This window comes from Lynx rufus, unplaced genomic scaffold (genome assembly GCF_022079265.1).
Source record: "Lynx rufus isolate CCGP_SWC_20201006 ecotype Redwood Valley unplaced genomic scaffold, mLynRuf1.p SCAF_1, whole genome shotgun sequence".
Taxonomy (NCBI): Eukaryota; Metazoa; Chordata; class Mammalia; order Carnivora; family Felidae; genus Lynx; species Lynx rufus.
Genome location: NW_025814823.1, coordinates 115,546,283 through 115,568,100, shown reverse-complemented (window position 1 = coordinate 115,568,100; position 21,818 = coordinate 115,546,283). Strand labels below are relative to the sequence as shown.

General features: G+C 38.9%; 2 protein-coding genes and 1 pseudogene across 2 annotated transcripts in view; 1 reads left to right on the top strand and 2 right to left on the bottom strand.

The window, feature by feature from the left end:
• Window positions 1–5,090, top strand: part of SLC23A1 (solute carrier family 23 member 1) — a 16,598-nt gene extending 11,508 nt beyond the window's left edge. Inside the window, exon 16 of the mRNA XM_047085542.1 lies at window positions 3,335–5,090. The gene's annotated coding sequence lies outside the window, so the exon portion shown is untranslated. The remainder of the gene's footprint in view (window positions 1–3,334) is intronic.
• PAIP2 (poly(A) binding protein interacting protein 2) lies at window positions 1,741–21,818 on the bottom strand. Its single transcript, XM_047085520.1, has 4 exons — window positions 21,702–21,818; window positions 6,678–6,841; window positions 5,097–5,276; window positions 1,741–2,757 (listed from the first exon to the last, which is right to left on the bottom strand). Exons 2-4 carry the CDS (start codon window positions 6,813–6,815, stop codon window positions 2,701–2,703), a joined length of 375 nt encoding a protein of 124 aa, XP_046941476.1. The 5' UTR covers window positions 6,816–6,841; window positions 21,702–21,818; the 3' UTR covers window positions 1,741–2,700.
• LOC124516258 (protein BEX5-like) lies at window positions 8,502–10,040 on the bottom strand (annotated as a pseudogene).

The window sequence follows — 21,818 nt, the reverse complement described above, 5'->3', positions numbered from 1 at the left end:
TCGGCTCAGGTTATGATCTCACAGTTCATGGGTTCGAGCCCCACGTTGGGCTCTGTGTACTGACAGCTCAGAGCCTGGAGCCTGCTTCAGATTCTGTGTCTCCTTCTCTCTCTGTTTCTCCCCTGCTCATGCTCTGTCTCTCTCTCAAAAATAAAGATTAAAAAAAAATTTTTTTTAAATCTGAATAACTGAACTTCTATTTTTTTTAATGTTTATTTATTTTTGAGAAAGAGAGAGAAAGAGAAGAGCGTGAGCAGGGGAAGAAGGGTGCCCCATAGTCTTTGCTCTTAATCATTAGCTTACATCATTACTGGAGTTTATAATCTCCAGTTATACTGCACTATGATAATTTGGCATTATGTAGAAATGAACTCATCTGCCCCTGTCTAAGCTTAGAGAAAAAAGGATCTGTAAGCTTCATACATTTGGCAGCCAGCTGTGCCACTTGTGGTACTTAGCTATTAAGAGACATAGGGGACTGGCTGTATCAAAGCTCCAAAAAGAAAGACAGCCAAGTAGAATCATTTCTGCTTCAGAGTTTCTTAAAAATCCACTTGTTGGGGCGCCTGGGTGGCACAGTCGGTTAAGCGTCCGACTTCAGCCAGGTCACAATCTCGCGGTCCGTGAGTTCGAGCCCCGCGTCAGGCTCGGGGCTGATGGCTCGGAGCCTGGAGCCTGTTTCTGATTCTGTGTCTCCCTCTCTCTCTGCCCCTCCCCCGTTCATGCTCTGTCTCTCTCTGTCCCAAAAATAAATAAAAAAACGTTGAAAAAAAAAAACTTAAAAAAAAAAAATCCACTTGTTTTGGGGTGCCTTGCTGGCTCAGTCAGTAGAGCATCTGACTCTTGGGGGTCATGAGTTCAAGCCCCATGTTGGGTGTAGAGATTATTTTTTGTTTTTAAAGTAAGTTCTGCACCCAATGTGGAGCCTGAACTCATAACCCTGAGATCAAGAGTTGTATGCTCTACCAACTGAGCCAGCCAGGTGCTTGAGATTACAAAAAAACCACAAACCACAAAAAAACAACAACCTACTTGTTTATTGTCTTTTAAGGTAGCTATTAAAAAACACTGGGGCATTTGGGCACACCAAAGGATCCTCCACAAAGAATGTGAACCAGACTGACTATATGGCCTTCTCAATTCTGAGCCCAACAAATTCAAGAAAAGCATAACTGAGTAGGGCCATAAAGTAGAATTGTATGTAGAACCAGGGAATTGCTAGTTGGTTGACAGCCTGTCCCAAGATAACGATTATCCCAAAATAAAGTCCTTCACCCCAGGAACAAACTCCTTTAATACTTCACCTCAGGAACAAACATATAAATAAGTTTGTGAGGGGAAAACAGGGATGGCCCAGGTGAACCAAAATAGCAAACCAGTCCAATCAGACCAGCAACGGCTTGTGAAGGGCAGAAGCCAGTGGAGATTATACTAGAGTAAGGTTACCATTACACTGGTTAGCCAAAAACCTTCTTAAGGTAGACATCCATAACTGCCCTGACACTGCAGCCTGAGGTAATCACAGTGGCTTACAGAAGGGGAGGTCAGGTTTGTTTTACTGCTACATTTTGGACAGATACATGCGTAATGACACACTTGACACTATGGAATTTAATAAAGCCTGCTCTCTTAGCAATTCTTGCCAGTAGGGTTGTCCTGAAGTACTGAACCCACAATACAGTGAGTATCAATCACCACAGGAGAGTCTGCACTCAAGCACCAATAAACACAACCATCAGCTCAGTTCTACTATTATTTATTTTTTTAAATATTTTTGAAAAAATATAATTTTTTTACAATATTTTCAACTTAAACACTATTCACACTGAACACGTATGGCAGCTTAACCTACCCAAGTATGAAGTTTAAGAAGCCAAAACTGTTCTAGCTTTGTTAAAAGAAAAGTTGTGCTGCAGACCATTGTAGTGATGGTTAACAAAGCAAGGAAAAGCACCACTCAAATCATGTTACAATTTCTTTGTTCAATTGGATTATGGTGGGTCAAATGTTGCACTTCACATAGGCATGGCTATGATGCAGTGACACCTGAGAAGATGCAATACTTCCTCAGATCTAACACTAGGAGGATTCACATTTCTTACGTGATAACATACCATAAAAGCCAGGGTTAGTTCTCATCATGAGCATTACCTTATAACCTCAGTAACCAAAGACTTACTTGTCTATAATGAATTGTTTCAAATTAATTAACAAGGCCTTCTTCAGAAAAAGGAAATTCTTCTTGATAGTGACAAATGCAAATTTAGTTAAGTCTGAACTGAGAAATTTGCCTAACAACTTGAACTTAAATTTACTCGTTAAAAAAAAAAAAAAGTTTGGACATTAACAACGGTTAGCTAACGCTCAGGGACCAGTTTAGCCTCAAAAAAGGCAATGCACGAAGATTTAGAGGTCATTTTAATTTGGCGCTTTGTTACATCTTGACTGGTGCTTCTTTCCTCGCTGTCTTCACATCAAGCCATGGGGCCAATTCTATTTTCAGTAAATGTTTGACAGCTTATTACTTAATAACAGTCTCAGCACTTTTATTAAGCATGCAAGACTAACAAAACTTTGGCAATGCATAAGTGTAACACAGTGACAAGAGAGAGCTTTTACAATTAAGTCTTCTAATACTGCCTTCACAGTGTGGAAATTGTGCTACATCCACCAAAAGAGGGCCCCGTCTACTCAAATATTTTAGTACTTCACCCCAGGAACAAACTCCTTTGCATTTGGATTCAGATTGCTCTTGACCTGGAAAATAAGTACATAAAAAATCAAGTTCATTAACAGATGGCTTCAGATACTCAAAAGCATTCAACCCAAATCCACATCCAAAAATATCTTCCAAAAAACGTAAGACAAAAGAACTCAAATTGTACGGTTAAACTTAACCCAAAAAATCTTATCTATAGAAGGGAAAGAAGGAACCAGAAGTAAACTATATATATTATGTATGCGTATATATATATATATATATATATATATATATACACGCTATATATATATATATATATATACACGCATACATAATATATGAAAACTTATAGCCTTCTAAAGAGAAAGTAAAAATTGAAATTAAATTTGCTTAAGTGTAATCAGAAACCCACTATCTACACACAAACTAAAAAGGTGTCACTGAATAAGGAATTCTGTTCATTTAACTATAATATTTGATTTTAACAGTTTCATACTATGCAAAAATATTAAACAAGTATTGAAATGATGATTAAAGTGGATTGGGGAATTGTTTATGGATTAATTTTGCTTATGATCCTCATTGAAAATATAGAGTTGTCTTTCTAAAACTGCTGTATTCTAATTACTACAGGAAGCAAGGTTTGTAAAAGGAAAAGAAAACTACATGGGGAATGAGAAGACCCTAAGATGGAATTCCAGCTCTGCTCTAAACTAACTTCCTAAGAAAGCCTGGATAAGTCACTCTCTTTGGAACCCTATTTCTGCATCAGTTAGAGGAAGAATGGGCCAAAGTCTTTAAGAGCCAGTATTCTAGATCTCTAAATCTTGACTTTCCTAAGCAGACACGTCAGACATTCCACAATAGGTGGAAATCTGCCTCCACCATAGTTGATAAAGATGAAAAGAAATCAAGATGTATTACAGGGCCTGAAATGTCAGAATACTGGTAGGCTTTTAGATTGAATATGATCCCCCTATGCCACTTACTTCATGACCAAAGTATATTAAATAACATCTTGAAGCAACAATTTAATATTAATTTTATAATTTATACACAGCCATTTCCTTGGACAGGACATACTCTCACTTCTCTCAAAGGAAATCTATCTAAACTTTAAAAGTGTGAAGTTTAAATTAAAAAAAGCATTGTTCTTGAATGTGCAATCTTTTGGCAGCTACAAAAGAATGATAAGGAATTAACATAATCTCAAATAGACCAAGAAGAACAAGCCAGTTTCTAGACAATGAAATTGTATTGGGTCCAGATTAAAGTTATACATTATGACCAGGAAAGGACTTCACTCATCAGAGCAACCAGGATTATTTGTGGAATGACTAATGTAGTCATAAGCAAGCATATCACAACAGACTATTGAGATCACACATCTGCTCAACTGGGTTGTCATTTACTGCAACAAATCTGTACTACAATGTAAATTTCAGTGTTCTCCATACAGCCCTTTAGAAGAATGGTTCCCAAATGCCTGATGGGGCAGGCTGGCAGTATGCCCTAGGAGTGCTTTTTATGCCTAGACAACTGGTTTCCAAGTCTGGGATCTAGCTAAGGGACTTATTTTTGGTTTTAATCCTTCACAGGTAATTATGATATATCGCCAGGTTAGGAAATCAATGCACAGTGAACAAAAAATAACTGCAAAAAATATTTGTGAGTCTAGGAGTAAATCCCAGAGAACTACATTGTAAAAGCAAGTAGAGACTGTCAATATGGACAGAAAGGTCACCATTATGACTTTAGATCATTTTATCTTAATTTTAGCAAACGATTCATCACGTTCTATTCTAGCACTGATGCCTATTTATCTTAATTCCTGAAAAAATTTACTGCAAATGTACCTACCGTCCCCAGCAATGAGACATAGAGAGTAGGTAAAAATGTAAATAGGTTTTTGTTCCTTTTCTGCCAAGAGCTTGTAAAAGTCCATATTAAATCCCAGTTCCAAATGGAGTTAGGGTAACTCAATGAAAATCTTGGGGCAGGAAAAAAAAAAAAATCTCCAAATTTTCACCTTTCAGATAAAAATGTGCAAATTTCGCCAAATGTTTAAGAAAAAATTAATGAGCAAAACTTCTTCATCAAGCTACTTTTGTATAGGCAAGTCACATGTACATACCAATATCCTAGGGTAATATAGTTATCAAAACTAAAAGTAGTGGCAAGAAGTCTGTTAGCAGCCTCAGACTAGCTCCAGAGTGTTGCCAGAAGTCACTCTAAGTCATAAGTGAGACTGAGAGGCCCCTGCTTCCATAGAAAGAAGCAGTACAATTTCTGAAGGGGAAGAAATGTAGAACTCTTGTTAAACAGATACTGCTGGCTTTTCCACTTAAGGGAAAGATGAGCTAGTTTTTTAAAAAGATGAAAAATAACTTTTTACCACAAGATCTTCCAGAGAAGAGCCATCACTGATAACAAGGTCATTAAATTGGTCTTGGATTTGGTCCATAGTTTGTGGGAGATCTCGAGCTGGAATAAACCACTCATGTTCCTCTTCTTCTTCCAGCATTTCTTGGAAACAGCGTTCAATAAATTCTTCTTCCCATAACTCCTCTTCTATCTGGATTTATAATAAATAAAGCATCACTGATAGCACACTTGGTAATGTGTCACTAGGAATGTGTCACTAGGAATGATTTAAAATATCCTGAATTAAGGCATTTAAGGTGTGCCTGGGTGGCTCAGTTGGCTGAGCATCCAACTCTTGATTTTGGCTCAGGTCAAGATCCCAGGGTTGTAGGATTGAGCTCTCTGCACTGGGCTCCGTGCTGGACGTGGAGCCTGCTTAGGTTAGGATTCTCTCTCTTCCTCTGCCCCTCACCAGCTCATGTGCATGCTCCCTCTCTCAAAAAAAAAGAAACAAACAAACAAAAAAAACAAACAAAAAAAACAGAAACAAAAAAAAAAAAAGCAATTTAAAGCATTTAAAAACACACTATTTTAACCTTCTTCTCTGCTCCTGTGCCAAGAAAAAAAAACGTTTACTGTAAGACTAGGGAGGATCTGTTTAAGGTTTTGCTGTCTTCATGTGTCCTAGCAGAAAGTGGGGAAGTATTAAATAAAGGAGTGCTTTCATTGAGGAATGCCTATTGGAATTACCTGTGATACTTTACAACTGCAAAAACCCTAAATCCAACCAAAAATGACTAAAATTCTGTACAGGGTAGGGTCAAGGCATGGGTAATTAAAAACAAATCCAAACTAACAAAAACAGCCCAAATGATTCTCACTGAATTAAGACTACACTGTTTTACTCTAGAATATCCATTACTGGATATGGTGAAATCCAGCTGACTACTGATTACCAAAGCCATGATCAGGGAGGAACTAGACAAAAGATGGGAACAGATGCCAGAAATATGGAAATAAAAGACAACATTCATCAATGTCTGAGCATTCTCTAAAGAGAACAGTGGTGGCAGATTTTCAGGCTTATCAGATTGAGAACCTCAGGTGAAACACAATTCTGTACCCTAGTAGCTAGGACTATCTCCTCCTGCTTTCTACTCTTTTAACAGCAATCTGATTGGTGCATGGCAATGGATTCCAAACCTAACTGTACACTGGAACCAACTTTATTTTTTTAAGTTTTATTTTCAAGTAATCTCTACACCCAATATGGGGCTCGAACTCACAACCCTGAGATCTAGAGTTGCATGATCCACCAAATAAACCATCTAGTTGCACCCCATCTTGGAGCTTTTAAAAAACAAGTTTCCTAGGCTCTACCCTAGTCCTCCTGAATAAGAATATCTGGGGTGGAATGCTGAAAAAACCTCCCTAAATTATTTCAGTGAGCAGATAAACCTGGTAGTAATCAGCATCCAAATAAAAGAGGAGTAGTGGCACATTAATCCATATATTTCATATATAAGGGACGAAATAAAACACGCTTCAGGGTCAAGTACTGAGGGCTGTTATGGGCTACAAAAGAGAGAGTATGTCTGTACATAAAACTAACTTGTCTGTTGAATTCCTCTTCATTTTCCATCCACATGTACTCTGCAAATGGATTGTCATCTTCATGAGAATGACCATTAATAATCACATCTTCATTGATGATGCTTGGGCTAGTACTGCTGCGACTTGGATCTTTCATGGTTGGCGTTATTTGTCGTTTTTAACCTTGAAAGAAAAACAATAGTTAATTGTGTTAGTCATTCTTTCAGTTCTTAGTGAGCAGCTATTATCCCCAGGAATCGTGGTTAGGTATTACATGCACATGATGTATTAAGGCACATGATAAACCAAGCAAGTGGAAAGTTTCATTTTTTTTTTTTCCTCAAATGATCTCAATATTTAAGAAATTGCTGAGAATAGCCTAGATTCATCTAGTGCTTTCTGGTAACAGCAAATGACGGTAATCAACAGCTTGAACGTAATTCCCAAATCAACCAATTTTTTAAATACTGGATATCTCTTGCTTTATAAAACAAGCATGGTCTGGAAGATCTAAATCAAGTGACTTTATGAAAAGCAAATTCTACTTTTAACAGGTGATATTAAAAAGCTCAGAGAGGGGCGCCTGGGTGGCTCAGTCGGTTGAGCGTCCGACTTCGGCTCAGGTCACGATCTCGCGGCTCGTGAGTTCAAGCCCCGCGTCAGGCTCTGGGCTGATGGCTCAGAGCCTGGAGCCTGCTTCCGATTCTGTGTCTCCCTCTCTCTCTGCCCCTCCCCCATTCATGCTCTGTCTCTCTCTGTCTCAAAAATAAATAAACATTAAAAAAAATAAAAAAATAAATAAAATAAAAAGCTCAGAGATTGCAAATGAAAACAGACTTTTAATAACCTCTTAGTTCCTCAGTCCCAAGGTAAAGAATGCTGTGGATCTCTAGACTTCATAGCACATTCTCTATTTGCTTTGTATCTCTGGGTCCATGTCGAATTTCTCCATGTCTGGATCTGTCCACTGTACAATGATTTTCAAGCCAAGTAATCTCGTGTGTGTGTGTGTGTGTGTGTGTGCTATTCTTCTTCTTTTTTTCTTTTTAGAAAGAGAGCACAAGCTGGGGAGAGGGGCAGAGAGAGAGGAAGAGAGAGAATCTTAAGCAAGGAGCTCAATCTCATGACCTGAGCTGAAACCAAGAGATGAACTCTCAACTGACAGAGCCACCCAGGTGCATCTATTTTTAAAGTGTTTAGAGAGAGAGAGAGAGAGAGAGAGAGAGAGAGAGAGAGAGAGGGGTAATGAATGAATCCCAAGCAGGTTCCACACTCCGGGCTGAGCCCAACTTTGGGCTCAATCTCACAACTGTCAACAGATGGATGGTTAAGTGACTGAGCCACCCAGGTGCCCCAATATGCATGCTTTTAAATGAGAGAGTTTATCTACAGACTGCTTTTTAAACTGCTTTACTACCTTCACAGTATGTAATAAACTTTTCCATGCAAGTTTCTGAAACTCCCCTGCTGACAGAAAAACTTCCAGACTAACTCAAAATGAAATATCCAAACAGAAAAACGACAGCCCGCTTCGGATCCTCTGTTCCCCCTCTCTCTGCCCCTCCCGTTTTCTCTTTCCAAAACAAAACAAAAACAAACAACTTTATTAAAAAAAAAAGACGGGCGCCTGGGTGGCTCAGTCGGTTAAGTGTCCGACTTCAGCTCAGGTCATGATCTTGCGGTTCCTGAGTTCAAGCCCCGCGTCGGGCTCTGTGCTCACAGATCAGAGCCTGGAGCCTGCTTCAGATTCTGTGTCTCCCTCTCTCTCTCTGACCCTCCTCCGTTCATGCCCTGTCTCTCTCTGTCTCAAAAATAAATAAACGTAAAAAAAAAAAAAATTAAAAAAAAAAAAAAGAAAGAAATATGACAGAACACCAGATTCACAGCAAAGGGTACATCAAGAAAACGTTACTTTGGGAAGCAGGAGGTTTTATTATTAATATTAACCTCAGCATTCAAGGCATAAGATAAAACTCATCACGATGGTCAGGATGAGGGGGATGTCCTATAAGAATGTGCAAACTGCACCTCAAATGAAGCTCCCTAATTTTCCTCCTTATCTCTCTCATCTCCTCCATGAACCGTTCCATATCATCATCAACTCCATCTATCATATCAAGGTTACTGACAAGCCTATTGGGCATATCCTAACATCATGGGCAGGTGAGGCCCAACCTGTTCTAGTATTTCCTCCAGGCTCCTGGCCTCACCACCTCCCAAAGGATGGGCTCCTTCTGCATTCTGCACTGCAGCCTGCTTTTCTCCTATGCTTTCCTGGGAGACCTTTTCCATGTTGAGATTTCTTTTCCTGCTTCCTCTTCCTACAGGGATCAGAAGCAGTCTTCCTCTCTTAGCCTTGAAATTTGCTGCACCAATGGACCTAAAGACCTGTTATGGATAAGTCAGCTTTTATGACTTCTTCCTTCCCGGGGCTATAGACTCACCCACCTTCAAAGCAACAGCAAGCAGGTGCACAGCCACAAAGGACTACCAGACTCCAACTAGTTCAAGCATCTAATCTCTTTCTATGTGAGTAAAAACACAACAGTATCTAATACAGTAGACTGGGTTTCTTATATACTATTCATTAAATGATAACATGATCTAAACCAGTTGATACACTGCTGGCTAAAAGCGTGAAACTTAAGGGTCAGATTCTACAATATTCTACCAATTCATTAAGTATGAAATTGCTAAAAATGAGTTTACATGAGTCACTTGTACATAAATTCAAACAGCAGCGTGACCTGTGCCAAAGGAAGAAATCAGCATACCTAATATGAGAATAGAGTTTAAAAAACTTCAGGTGTTCTTACTCCAGTTATAATCAAGAAAAACACTAAAAACTAAAACATCCTACCACAAATAGTTTTTTCCTTGGGTAAGGTTCAGGGAGCACTTGCTCTATATGTATTGCCAGTCCTAATTCATTATTTTTTTAAAACTTTTTTATCAAAGATATTCATTCTCTGTTTTCTGTCCTGTCTGCTTTTATAGTGCCTTCTATTATTTTCATTCTACCCACACCTTAGCACATAAATCTCAGTCTGTCTCTGCTTCTCTTTCACATGTATACAATAATAAATAACTAGGGCAGCAGTTCTTAGTAACTTATATTTGAGGACCTCTTAACAAATACAGATGTCACTACCATGATGCTACTGTCAGTAGTATTCAGTATTTCAGAAAATACCTGTGTGTTTCAGGATATAAACATCCCAGCCCCAGCTTAAGAGACTAAATTCACATTATATGAATAGTATGAGTTTTCATTATACATACGTACTCTTAAGGTTAAATCCATAAAAGGAATCTAAGAAAGGGGCACCTGGCTAGTTTAGTCAGTAAAGCATGTGACTCTTGATCTTGGGGTTGTGAGTTTGAGCCCCACACTGGGCTGTCTGTTGTCAGCGCAGAGCCTGCTTTGGATCCTCTGTCACCCCCTCTATTGACCTCTCCCCAACTTGCATGCATGTGCTCTCAAAAAAATAGCACAACAGGGGCACCTGGGTGGCACAGTCGGTTAAGCGTCCAACTTTGGCTCAGGTCATGATCTCACAATCTTGTGAGTTCAAGCCCCGCACTGGGCTCTGTGCTGACAGCTCAGAGCCTCAAGCCTGCTTCTGATTCTAGGTCTTCCTCTCTTTCTGCCCCTCTCCTGCTTGTGCTCTCTCTCTCTCTCAAAAATAAACATTAAAAAAATAAAATAAAATGTCTCTTTAAAAAAAATTTAAATAAATATGCCTCTGTAATCAAATTATATCTACATGTAAAGGCAATCTATTTTTTTTTAAAGTCCATTCAATTTATGAGCACAAGCTTATTGTAAACCATGAAAAATGTGCCTCAGGAAATTCTATAGTCTGAGAATCCCAAAGGACTCCCCTCTCTCTTTGATGCCTACCAGTAAACAAAGAAAGTATCAACAGTGCTAAGCAAAAAGGGCCCAATCCCTGTATTTGACAAGGCTCTAGGTCAGCTTTTTTGCTCATTATCACTTCATCAAACAAGCTGTGGCTTTGGCATAAATCCTAGAGAAAGAGTCCATAAAGGACTAAATAAAATTATTTTATTAAGCAATATTTGGGAAACAAATCATAACTGAAACCAAAAAGAACAAACCGGAGCCCAAACACTAATCTTGTATCTTAGACAGCTGAGGGAAGGAACAACTGCTGACCAAATTTCTGGCTACAGCCAGCCAGGTGAAAGCCAGAGGAGTAAGGATCATTTTCTTTCAGAATGTTGACGACTTACAATTATTGAACATAAGGTATTCTAATATAACATGATGTATCAAATTTAAAATTTTTTTTCTATGACTTGTTCTTGACCCTTCTTGGACCACATTCTTTATACTGGATCCTCTGCATGTTCTGCTGTTTTTAAAAACTGGGTATAGGATGGGGTGCTTGGGTGGCTGAGTCGGTTGAGTGTCCAACTCCAGCTCAGGTCATGATCTCATGATTCGTGGGTTCGAGCCCCATGTTGGGCTCTGTGCTTACAACTTGGAGCCTGGAGTCTGTTTCAGATTCTGTGTCTCCCTCTCTCTCTCTGCCCCTCCCCAACTCACACTCTGTCTCTCTCTCAAAAAGTAAACATTAAAAAAAAACAAACCAACAACTGCGTATAGGATCACCTAGTTGGCTCAGTTCATATAGCATGTGACTCTTAATCTTGGAGTCCTGAGTTCAAGCCCCATGCTAGGTATAGAGCTTATTAAAAAAAACTGGGGGGGGGGGGGCGCCTGGGTGGCATAGTCAGTTATACATCTGACTTTGGCTCAGGTCATGATCCATAGTTTGTGAGTTCAAGCTCTGCATTGGGCTCTGTACTGACAGCTCAGAGCCTGGAGTCTACTTCTGGTTCTGTGTCTCCCTCTCTCTCTCTGGCCCTCCCCTGCTCATGCTCTTTCTCTCAAAAATAAATATTTTTTTAAAAATTGGGTATATAGTTCAAATACCATAAAATTCATGATTTTATTTTTTTAATATGAAATTTATTGTCAAATTGGTTTCCATACAACACCCAGTGCTCATCCCAACAGGTGCCCTCCTCAATACCCATCACCCACCCATCATCAACCCTCGGTTTGTTCTCAGTCTTTAAGTCTCTTAAGGTTTGCCTCCCTCCCTAACTTTTTTTTCTCCCGTTCCCTCCCCCATGGTCTTCTGTTAAGTTTCTCAGGATCCACATAAGAGTGAAAACAAATGGTATCTGTCTTTCTCTGTATGACATTTCACTTAGCATAACACTCTCCACTACAAAAGGCCATATTTCATTCTTTCTCATTGCCACGTATTCCATTGTGTATATAAATTTATGATTCTAAAGTGTCGGATTGGCATTTGTTAAAAACAGTTAAAGGCAAATATAGCAGCCAAAGCCACCTAGGGCAAGGAAGAAGAGATGTGGCAAACAAAACACCAAGAAAAAAGCATGGGAGGAAAGATGGGTGAAGTAAATACTTTGGGCATAAGGGCTTTGAAAAGCTCCTGCATATTCTAGGGAACCAAGGCCCTGGGCAAGTCCAGTGCTGGGAGCATGGTCAGAAAAGACCTGAGGGGTGCCTGGATGGCTCAGTCAGTTAAGCGTCTGACTCTTGATTTCAGCTCAGGTCATGATCTCATGGTTCGTGATACAGAGCCCTATGTCAGGCTCTGTAGTGACAGCATGGAGTCTGCTTGGAATTATCTCTCTCCTCCTCTCTCTCTGCCCCTCCCGCAAGTACTCTCTCTCTCAAAATAAATAAATTAACATTAAAAAAAAACCAAAAGACCTGTGAAGGCCCTATACTCTGGCTGACCTTCAGTATATGCACATAAAGTGAGGGCTAAGAAAGCTGTAAACTGCTTGAGTGTTGAAGGTATGCTCAACATAAACAAGAATCTACCTACAAAGACTGAATTTTTTTGTTCATAGGTATTTAAGAAACATTGTATTTAAAAAAAATTTTTTTAACGTTTATTTATTTTTGAGAGAGAGAGGGAGGGAATAGGGGAGGGGCAGAGAGAAAGAGGGAGACACAGAATCCAAAGCAGGCTCCAGGCTCCGAGCTGTCAGCAAAGAGCCCGACGCAGGGCTCGAACTCACAAACCACAAGATCATGACCTGAGCCACAGTCAGACACTTAACCGACTGTGCCACCCGGGCACCCAAAGAAAAATCTTTTAAAGATTTTTATTTTATTCTATTTTAAGCAATCTCTACACCCAACGTGGGGCTTGAATTCACAACTCCAAGATGAAGAGTTGCATGCTGTACAGACAGAGCCAGCCAGGGACCTCAGAAAATCTCTTTTTAAATAACTATCTGACCACTAAGCTAAAAGGCTTCAACGGCCATACACATACAAAAAGAACTCAAACTTTTATAAAATTAGTTCAGAAAAATCACTAAACAGATCAATAACAAGCAGAACAAAAACCCTGTGGAAAGGAGAATCTGATTTTTAAGGGCACTACATTATAATATTAATGTCCAGTTTTCAACAAAAATGAGGAGTCATGAAAAGAAGTAAGAAATATGGCCTATACACAGGAAAAAACAAACTTCCTTGAGGAAGCCTAGACATTGGACTTATAAGACTTTACATCAAGTACAAAATAACTAAAGGAAACCATAATAATGAGGTCTCATCAAATAGAGAGTATCAGGAGTGATGGGATGGCTCAGTCAGTTAAGTGTCTGTTGGTTTTGGCTCAGGTCATGATCTCATAGTTTGTGGGTTCAAGCCCTATATCCGGCTCTGCGAAGACAGTGCAGCATCTGCTTGGGATTCTCCCTCTCTCTCTGCCAGTCCCCTGCTAGTGCTGTCTCTCTCAAAATAAATAAACAAACATTAAATAAAGGTGGGGGGTCACCTGGGTGGCTCAGTTGGTTAAATGTCTGACTCTTGATTTCAGCTTGAGTCGTGATCCTGCGGCCGTGGTATCAAGCCCTGTATTGGGCTCTGCACTGAGCAAGAGCCTGCTTGGGAGTCTCTCTCTCTGTCCCTCTCTGCCCCTCCCCTGCTCATGTGCTCTCTCTCAAAATAAATAAACATGAAAAAAGTAGAGAATATCAATATAGAAAAATTATTAAAAAGAAACCAAACGGAATTTCTGGAGTTGAAAAGTACAATAATTGAAATGAAAAATTTACCAAAGGATTACAACAGATTTGATCAAGGAGAAAAAAAATCAAATTTAAAGATAAATCAATTGAGATTAATGAGCTTTGGGAGGGAAGTAAAACAATGAAGAATAATGAACAGAACCTTAGAGACCAGTGGGCAACTATCATACAAATAATAGGAATCTCAGAAGAAGACAAGGGGCCAGAAAAAATATTTTAAGAAATAACGGCCTCTTGGGATGGCTGTCTGGCTCAGTCAGTGAAGCCTGGGACTCTTGGTCTCAGGGTTGTAGGTTTGAGCCTGCATTAAGTGTAGAGATTGATTAACAATATATACATATATATTTTTTTAAGAGAGAATAAGTAAGCAGGGGAAGAGGGGCAGGGGAAGAGGGGCAGAGGGAGAGAGAAAGAATCCCAAGCAGGCTCCATGCTCAGCACAGAGCCCGACGTGGGGCTTGATCCCATGACCCTGGGACCACAACCTGAGCTGAAATCAAGAGACAGACGACTGACTGAGCCACCCAGGTGCCCCTAAAAATAAAACCTTTAAAAAAAGAAAATAGTGACCCCAAACTCCTCACACTTGATAACAAATCTGTATGTATTACTCTACATATCCAAAAGCTCAACAAATTCCATGCACTATAAACTCAAAATGATCCACAATTAATACACATTATAATCAGATTACTGAAAGACAAAGAGAAGAGATTATCTGCAATACAAGTGTCTCTTTATACAAGGAATCCTCAAAACAAGATTAACAGTTGATTTCACATTAGAAACCACAGAGGCCAGGGGTGCCTGGGTGGCTCAGTCTGTTAAGCATCTGACTCTTGATTTTGGCTCCGGTCAAGATCTCATGGTTCGTGAGTTTGAGCCTGTGTCAGGCTCCGCACTGGCAGTGAGCAGCCTGCCTGGGATTCTCTCTCTCAAAAATAAAATTAAAAAAAAAAAAAAAAAAAGAAAAGATAAATATTTACAAACCAAGATACAAGAGTCAAAGTGCAGAATATCAAAGGGAATTTTTAAAAGACAAAAAACATTATTTTTTTTTTTTTTTTTAATGTTTATTTATTTTTGGGACAGAGAGAGACAGAGCATGAATGGGGGAGGGGCAGAGAGAGAGGGAGACACAGAATCGGAAACAGGCTCCAGGCTCTGAGCCATCAGCCCAGAGCCTGACGCGGGGCTCGAACTCACGGACCGCGAGATCGTGACCTGGCTGAAGCTGGACGCTTAACCGACTGCGCCACCCAGGCGCCCCAAAAAACATTATTTTTAAAAAAGTAACAAGAAAAATCATATTCTCAGTAATAAAAAGCAAAAAACTAAACTGAAAGAAAACTGCTAGAATGCCAGACCCTGGCAGAAAACAGCTTACAAACATAAATGAACTAGAATATTTCCATTGTTATTATTCAGGAATAGTTTGAATAATAAGAATGATGGGATCCTGACATACGAATCTAAAGTTACATGGGCTCAGTGCTCTTAAAATATCTTTAACAACCTTTAATTTTGTTTTTCTTGTTATGATTAGTGTATTCAGGTTTTTTACCTCTTTGGTTAATTACAGTAATTTACATTTCATTAAAATTTCATTTTCTCCGCAATTTTAATTTTGTTATAAAATTGCAAAGAATGTAACTATTCTAACTTGTTTCATTACATATAATTTGATTATATGTTCCTTTTCCTCATTTAGAGATTTATCTTAGAAAAAAAACTCCAGGTTTGCAATGTGCATACCCGTGAGTCTAATAAACTCTTCCTATATATGTATTAAGAGGAAGATCTGTGTATTTCAAATGCACAGAATCTCTGAGAACATATAAAACAGAGAAGCAAATCATATCTGATAAGGAACTTGTATTTAGAATATATAAAGAACTATTACAACTCAATAAAAATGACACAATTTAAAAATGGGCAAACAACAGTTTTCCAAAGAACATACAAATATCAATACATGAAAAAATACTCAAAATCATTAATCATGGGGGAAATGCAAATCAAAATCACAATGGGATGCCACTTTACACTAGAATGGCTGTAATAAAAAAGATAATAAGTATTGGTGAAAACGTGGAGAAATTGGAACCTTCGTTTACTGCTGATGGGCATGTTAAAATGATGCAGCTGATTTGAAAAAGTCTAGCAGTTCCTCAAAAGATTAAACATGGAACCCGATATTTATACTAAGTATACATCCAAGAGAAATGAAAATATATGCCCTACACAAAACTTGTACACAAATTTCCGTATCAGTATTATTCATAATAGCCAAAAAGTGAATAAAACCCAGTGGTCCACCAATTGATAAATACTATGTGGTATCTCCATACAACAGAGTATTATTTGACAATAAAAAGAAATGAAATACTTGATACGTGCTGTATCATGGATGAACACTGAAAACATTATGCTAAGTGAAAGAAGCCAGTCACAAAGCATTACATACTGTATGACACCTAAGGAGTATGAGGTTTCTTTCTGGGGTAACAAAAATGTTCTAAAATTGTGGTAATGGATGCACAACTCTCTGAATATCCTAAAAACAACTCTACTGTATACTTTAAATGAGTTACAGGCAGTGAATTATAGCTCAGTAAGAACTGTTAAGGGGCGCCTGGGTGGCTCAGTTGGTTAAGCATCCAACTTCAGCTCAGGTCATGATGTTACGGTCCATGAGTTCCAGCCCCATGTCAGGCTCTGTACTGAAAACTCAGAGCCTGGAGCCTGTTTCAGATTCTGTCTCCCTCTTTCTGCCCCTCCCCCACTTGCACTCTGTCTCTGTCTCTCAAAAATAAACAAACATTAAAGAAGAAAAAAAAACTGTCAAAAAACAACACTCAATGCCTACAGAGATAACTGGGTGGGGAGAGACACTGTTACATTCATCCACTGAATTTTGAATGGATACCTATTAAAAATTCAATTTTAATAAACAAAGCCCCTACTTTAATTCATTTTTTCTACATATTTTTATTTTATCAATTTGTTTTTTCACTTTATTTTCCCTTCACTAAATTTCTACCAATTTGTTACTCTGATTTTTAAGTCGACAAACGTGTTTATTTTCAACCTTCCATTTAATAAATGATTTGTATCTATAAATTTTCCATGTATTTTGAATTTAGTTCTCATCAAGTTTAGGTATTTACAAATTATTTAATTTATAATGAGCCAGAGATTATTTCGAAGAATATTTTTACATTTCCAAATGGTTCTTTTGTTTACCCTTTGATGCCCTGATTTCTAGTTTGACTTCATTATGTTATAAAATGTAGCCAGTGAAGCACCTAGGTGGTTCAGTCAGTTAAGTCTGACTTAGCTCATGAGATCATGGTTAGTGGGTTCAAACCACAAATCAGGCTCTGTGCTGACAGTTCAGAGCCTGGAGCCTGCTTCAGATTCTGTGCCTCCCTCTGTCTCTCTGCTCCTCCCCTGCTTGTGTTCTCTCTCAAAAATAAACATTTTAAAATGCAGCTAGAAAAACCTTCACTTTTGGGGCTTATTATTGTTTTGTTTGCAGACAACTATGGTTTTTGCAAACCCCTTGGGTCTAAAGAGAGAAATGTGTGACTTCTATTTCTAAGGTACAAAAAAATATGTATTTACATATCTACGTTTATATCTAAATCTAAATATAGATACATAAATGGTCTTTTTTTTTTTACTTGATCTGTTAAATTCTGAAAGTGGTCTATTCAAGTCCTATACTCTAAGAGTTAGACTATTTGAACCAGTCTCAGAGATTTACCATTTTTGATAACTGATGGTTGGTTTTATGTCTTCCATCATAATTTTTAAATTTTTCTTATAGTTTCTCATATTGTATTCCTGTAGTGTTTATTTTCCTATTTTTAGGAACTCTGCATACCAGTGAGTGTAATAAACTCATATTTTAAAAAATATTAGATTTATTTTCTGTGACTTACAAACTACTAAGGAATCTCAGTTGGTTTTCTCTCCCGTGTCTGAAATATAATTGAGATCAGTACTATAAGTTTAAGGTGTAGAGCATGATAATGTGACTTACATCTATTGTGAAATTAAAATAGATTTACATAGATTCCTATTCATTAAAAACATGCTCTATACACCTCCAAACAATTCAAGACATTTAGAATGCTTTTCCTTGTTCAGGGTCTCCAACCCAATCCCTGCTCCCAGACAAGGAAAGAACCTTTAGAATGATTTTACTTATCCCATTTCCTTCCTCCCACTCCATCTCCTTTGTTTTGTGGAAATAATTTAAGCAGTGTTAGTTCCATACTGTTTGGTTTTTCTTTAGGTATAGATCTTTTAGAATTTTTTAACCAAACACAATTAACATTATTGTCTATATTTTTACTAGATTATTATCATTGTTTCTTTTATTCACAATCTTCCCCTAACTTGACATCTTTAATATTTCTTCAAAAGGTCATGCAAAAGTATAAATTTCTCAGCTGTTGCATGTCTCAAAATGTCTTTTGCTTTTCTATTTAAATAATATTAAATGGGACAGACTTAGACTTCTGTCTTTTCTATTATCTGCAAATATTCCAGCTTTCATTGTGTTAGTTTTTCTTTTGCAAAGATCCTGCTCATGGGGCGTGTGGTGGCTTAGTTGGTTAAGCATCTGACTCTTGATTTCAGCTGAGCTCATGATTTCAGGGTTGTAGGATCAAGCCCTGCATCCAGCTCTGCGCTGAGGGTGGAGCCTGCTTGGGATTCTCTCCCTTTCTCTCTCAGCTCCTCCCCTGCTGTCACCCTCTCTCTCTAAAGAAATAAACATTAAAGTAAACAAATAAATATGGTTTCCAGCAATGTCCATTCTTTTATATTCTTTATGAAATTTTAAATTATAGAAATCTTTTTAAGTTTTAGAAACTTCTCCCTAGTTTCATCTCTAAAGTATTCACATTAAAATTCAAATACAGTTCTCTCTTCTTTCCTTAATCTGACTCCACAGACACCTTTTCTTATTCCATTGGACTCTATTTTGAACAATTGTGACTCCTTAACCTTATTTGCATACACACACAATACTATAATTAGTTGTCTCTCCAGCAGTGAAAGAGGATAAAGAAACCTCTGCTTCTGCTTGTTTTCCACTCAAGTTTGTAAGCAGCTTTGAATTTTTTGTTTTAATGTTTGGCAGTATAATGATTAAAAGCAATGGCTCTGGAACCCAAGGGCAAGTTATTTAACCTTTCTGCGTCTCAGATTTCCCATCTATTAAATGGTAATAATAATAGTATCTATGCATAGAGCCTAGCACATAACAGTATTATCTATTTTGGGGCTTATTAAACATTTATAGCAATTAAAGGTTGTTAGAGCAAGGTATAAGGTAAAAAAAATCACATGTCCAAAAACCTGTAGGAGTGAAACAATGTGACAGAAGGAGGACTATAATCGTAATCTTAACAAGGTATAACAAAGGTGATCTGGTGAGAGTAAGGATGGGTCAGCACTGCCTATCATCACTACTGGATAAAAGCTCAAAGAACATCAGAAACACCAGCCTTATTTATAAAAACTGACACAAAAAATAAGCAGAAGGAATTCAAACCTCTATATCCACACTATCCAATGTGGTGGGGCCAACAGCTATGTATGGCTAAATAAAAATAAATCAATTCAAACTCAATAAAATAAAAAATTTAGTTCTTTAGCTGCACTTGCCACATTTCAAATGCTCAACAGACATGTGCTATTAGTACTTATTGGACAGCACTGCTCTAAACAGTAAGGAAACCTAGAACAACAAAAAAAAAGACTGTTACTGGAACTGAAACTTAGGCTGTATCACATGCAAATTACTAGTGTACCTATGCAAGAGGGTGGTCCAGATCACAAGGGGTATAGCCTGGGCAACTTTAATCTTCCACTGGGTCCGAAACTAAGATACGCCACTAACAACCTACCAGATCCTGGGTATGTCACTAAACAGTAAAACGGTTAAGAGCACATAATCTCTGGACTACTTGGGTTTGAATTCCAGCTCTTACTAGCTGTGTACACTGGACAAGTTAATTCACATCTCTCACTTGTTAGCTTTATTTTACAGTTGTACTTACCATCTAGGGAGGGTGAAGATTAAATACTTGTAAAAACACTTAGAACAATGCTTGGCATTACTAAGTGCTGTAGAAATATGTACCTAATAAAATAATTTCTCAAACTTCTATTTCCTCAATTTCAAAATGGGCAAGATAAAACTTGCTCTGCTTTTTTCACAGGTTATAATAAAGTCTGTAAATTACAAAAATATGTAAAATCACAAAAGAAAGGGGGCTGAAGCCTTATTTTCTACCGTCTTTCACCTCCCACATGATCAATGAAATTGCTATGCTAACAGCATTTTATAAATGTTTACATTTTCTATTAAAAGTGGAGCATCACTCTCTACAGTCAGAAAGGGGAAACCTGAATAAGGTGTACAGTGCCTACTGAAGGAAAAGCCTACGATAAACTTACTCTGTTCCAAAGAGGGTAGAGATCATCTACCCTAAGCAGTAATATACATTATAAAAAAACTCTCTAAGCTCCCAGGACTTTAAACATTACTTCCATTGCTTAACAACCATCCTTTAAAGAAAGAGATAAATAGGCAGTAATTTTTGTAAAGTTACCTATCTTTATTTATCGTAGACACTTATTTGTGAGAAAGAATTAAGTTTTGTACAAGTTCACAATTAACAAGCAGCATAAACAAGCTAATTTGCCCCAAATATCCTTTCACAAATTGGAATCAGAAGCACAAACCAGCAAACACTGGGAATCATATTTAAATCCTTACAGAAACCTTTTTCTTATTTATAAACGTAACTTGAAAATGCAAACCAACACCTGCTCAACTGCAATTTGTGAAAAACCATGCCACGAGACTACAAGATTAGCTAGCGCACGAAAATGGGAATTTGTCTTCTGTTGTAACGTCAAAAGCTGTCAGCTGTTATTAGACTTTTTCCCACGGCAAACTGAAAGCCAAATTCTTTCTAGAGTTTGTGGTTTCCATGAGGTGATGGGGCTGCAAAATCAGGGAGTGCAAGACAACAAAAGGAAGTAGAAAAGGCCTCTTTTTGAGTCACCAGAAAATACCACTGCCGGCTGCTTCAACAAATGTTTTGAAAAAACAAACTTCACCGCAAGCCATATAATTTTAGTGGCAGTGGGGAGTAAGCGTATAGTGGAAGAGAAATTAAAAAGGAGGACCGGAATCCAAGAATGTGATTAGACGGGCCGTTGAAGTTCATCTGGTTTCCAATACTCCCGGAGCACGGATTCCAGCCCTTCTATCAGGAGCATGGGAAACAACTAACAATAAGGAGTAAGGAAAGGTGAAGAAACGGGAGAAAGCGGATCCGAAAGGTACTGGCCAGTGGACGGTTGTAGAAAGCTCCCCTCGGACGCTCGCCAGCCCGCCAGTCCCTCCGCCCCTCTCTTCCCCAACCCCGGCAACGGGAGGAGCGCGCACGCGCAGCAAGTATGGGCTGCGCGTGGCGACGCGCAGGCGTAAACTGGGGAGAAACAATGAGCTTTGTTGCCGAAGCGGCAGTGGGGGGCAGGGGAAAAGGGTACCCGGGGGGAGGTGAAGAAAGTGGAGGGAGGAAGGGGGGCCACGAGAAAGTGCTATCCCGGCAACCCTCGCGCGCTACCGAGGACCCGGATAGAGTGCTGCGAGATCCAAATCATAAATAATAATGACAATGAGAAAAAAAGCGACGGCCATTTCTCAAAGAAGAAAGAGTCTAGGTCGGTCCCAGCTCATCCCTCAGATCCGACTGAAAGACGCAAGGAGTAAGGAAGCCATACAAGGCTTGGTGGCCAACAACCCAGGGGACCCTCAACCGTCGCCAAGGTGCTGTCCCTCGACCGCCGGGGACGCCGCACCCTTCCGGCCGCTCCGCCCGAGGGAACCCCTCACCCGGTGCACGGCAGCGGGGACGGCAGCCAACGAATCCGGTCGGCCTCCGCGGATCTCCACAGGCAGCGCCGCTCCCCCGCTCGACGCGCGCTTCGCCCGCCGCCTCCCTTCTCCAGT

Coding starts and splice junctions, on each gene's coding strand:
- PAIP2 (XM_047085520.1), bottom strand. CDS start 6,815: ATGAAAGATCCAAGTCGCAGCAGTACTAGCCCAAGCATCATCAATGAA. Junction 5,277..6,677: donor AAGAGGAATTCAACAGACAA/GTTAGTTTTATG, acceptor TTATAAATCCAG/ATAGAAGAGGAGTTATGGGA. Junction 2,758..5,096: donor CTTCTCTGGAAGATCTTGTG/GTAAAAAGTTAT, acceptor CTTATTTTCCAG/GTCAAGAGCAATCTGAATCC.